Source organism: Arachis duranensis, chromosome 5 (assembly GCF_000817695.3).
Source record: "Arachis duranensis cultivar V14167 chromosome 5, aradu.V14167.gnm2.J7QH, whole genome shotgun sequence".
Taxonomy (NCBI): domain Eukaryota; kingdom Viridiplantae; phylum Streptophyta; class Magnoliopsida; order Fabales; family Fabaceae; genus Arachis; species Arachis duranensis.
The window spans coordinates 83,040,590-83,042,159 of NC_029776.3; the positions used below are offsets into that span (position 1 = coordinate 83,040,590).

Genomic DNA, 1,570 nt, shown 5'->3' on the forward strand with positions numbered 1-1,570 from the left:
TTATTTAAATATTTTCCCCAATGTAGTTGAGCTCTTGGAAAATCTTCATGATTTGCACGACTATGCAGAGGAGTTAGAACTAGATAGTGAAACTAACAATCAGTACATGGAAGAGGAACAACATTCAGCTTCCATCAATCACAAATAGTTACATGAATTTACCAATTGAGTGACATATTCTGGATCATTTTGTTGTCGCAATTTGTACCAAAATATCATGAATCACATAAAAATTGGCAATAAAGATAGTGACGGTAATAATCTCCAACTAAAACTTGATGTAGAGAAAGAGAAAAATCAGTGTCATAAAATATGAGTTGCAAAAGAAGTAAATCAAATAAATATATCTATTAAAAATTAAAAGAAGATAAGTGAAGAGAGGAAAAGATAGAAGGGTAGAGCCAACTAAGAAAGTAAGTTATTTTTATGTAAGAATGTACTAAGTACTAACTATTACGTTAGATTATTAGAATGTATCACCTATCTAAACCGCGTGGAAGGGCCTACCTTCTATGGACAATATATTTGACCTGTAGTTTATAGGATACCTATATAAGTTTCCATGTCAAACTTGTGTTCCATGTAATTATGTTGAAACTAATTAGGAATGAAAAATGACAAGAAAATAATAGTAAGATTGACTAACTGTTACTGAATTTGCCATAAAAAAAAATCATAAAGATTTAATTGACACATTTTCCCTTTTAAAGATCACACTAAATTGCATTTGAAATTTTAGTGACTAAGTTGAACCTTTATTAAAACATTTAGTTTCTTATGCAGAGACACATGGTTGGAGTTGGAGTTAATTACATATGAGTAGAGTGCATCAAGCACCATATTTTCTGCTCTCTAGAACATGAATAAAAAATACATCATCCGTACAAGGAAAACCACCACGAAGGTGAGGAGTAGTGTGATTTGTGAAGTGTAAGAACCTCTGATTCTTTATATATATTTTCTGCCGCTAAGTTGGACTAAGCACAAATATTGTATATTAAAAGATTCCAAGTTGCATGATGACTAAACAAGAAACAAGAAGGTAGCTTCCCTAAACCAATTGTTTTACATGGTGCGTTATAAAACGAACCTTATTTTAAAAATGATTCCATTGATTTGAGACCCAGACACCGAAAACCAAACTCACATTAAAACAGCTCCAATGGCCACTCTGCAAGAATCTGGCAACTCTTCTTCTACCTTGAAGGAATGGGAATTCGATGTGTTCCTCAGCTTCAGAGGCCCTGAAACTCGCTACGGTTTCACCGGCTATCTCCACAAAGCTCTCTGTGAAAAAGGAATCCGCACCTTCATGGATCTTGAGGATCTTATCAGTGGCAACAAAATCCAGCAAACGTTTGCTCGGGCAATTGAAAGCTCCAGGATTGCCATCGTTGTGTTCTCAGAGCATTATGCTGACACTTCTTTCTTGTTGAGGGAACTTGTGAAGCTACTGGAGTGCTCTCAACGTTATGGCCAGTTTGTTCTGCCGATTTTCTATTTGGTGGATCCCGGTGACGTGCGGCATCAGAGAGGCAGTTATGAGAAAGCAATGGCGGTGCACGAGGAG

At 35.9% G+C, this 1,570-nt stretch overlaps 1 protein-coding gene across 1 annotated transcript; it reads left to right on the forward strand.

Moving 5' to 3' along the window:
- Nucleotides 1-1,096: 1,096 nt before the first annotated feature.
- LOC127747654 (TMV resistance protein N-like) lies at nucleotides 1,097-1,570 on the forward strand (the record flags this gene model as incomplete). Its single annotated transcript, XM_052261772.1, has 1 exon — nucleotides 1,097-1,570. A coding segment is annotated over exon 1 (408 nt), but the record flags the coding sequence as incomplete, so codon positions are not given.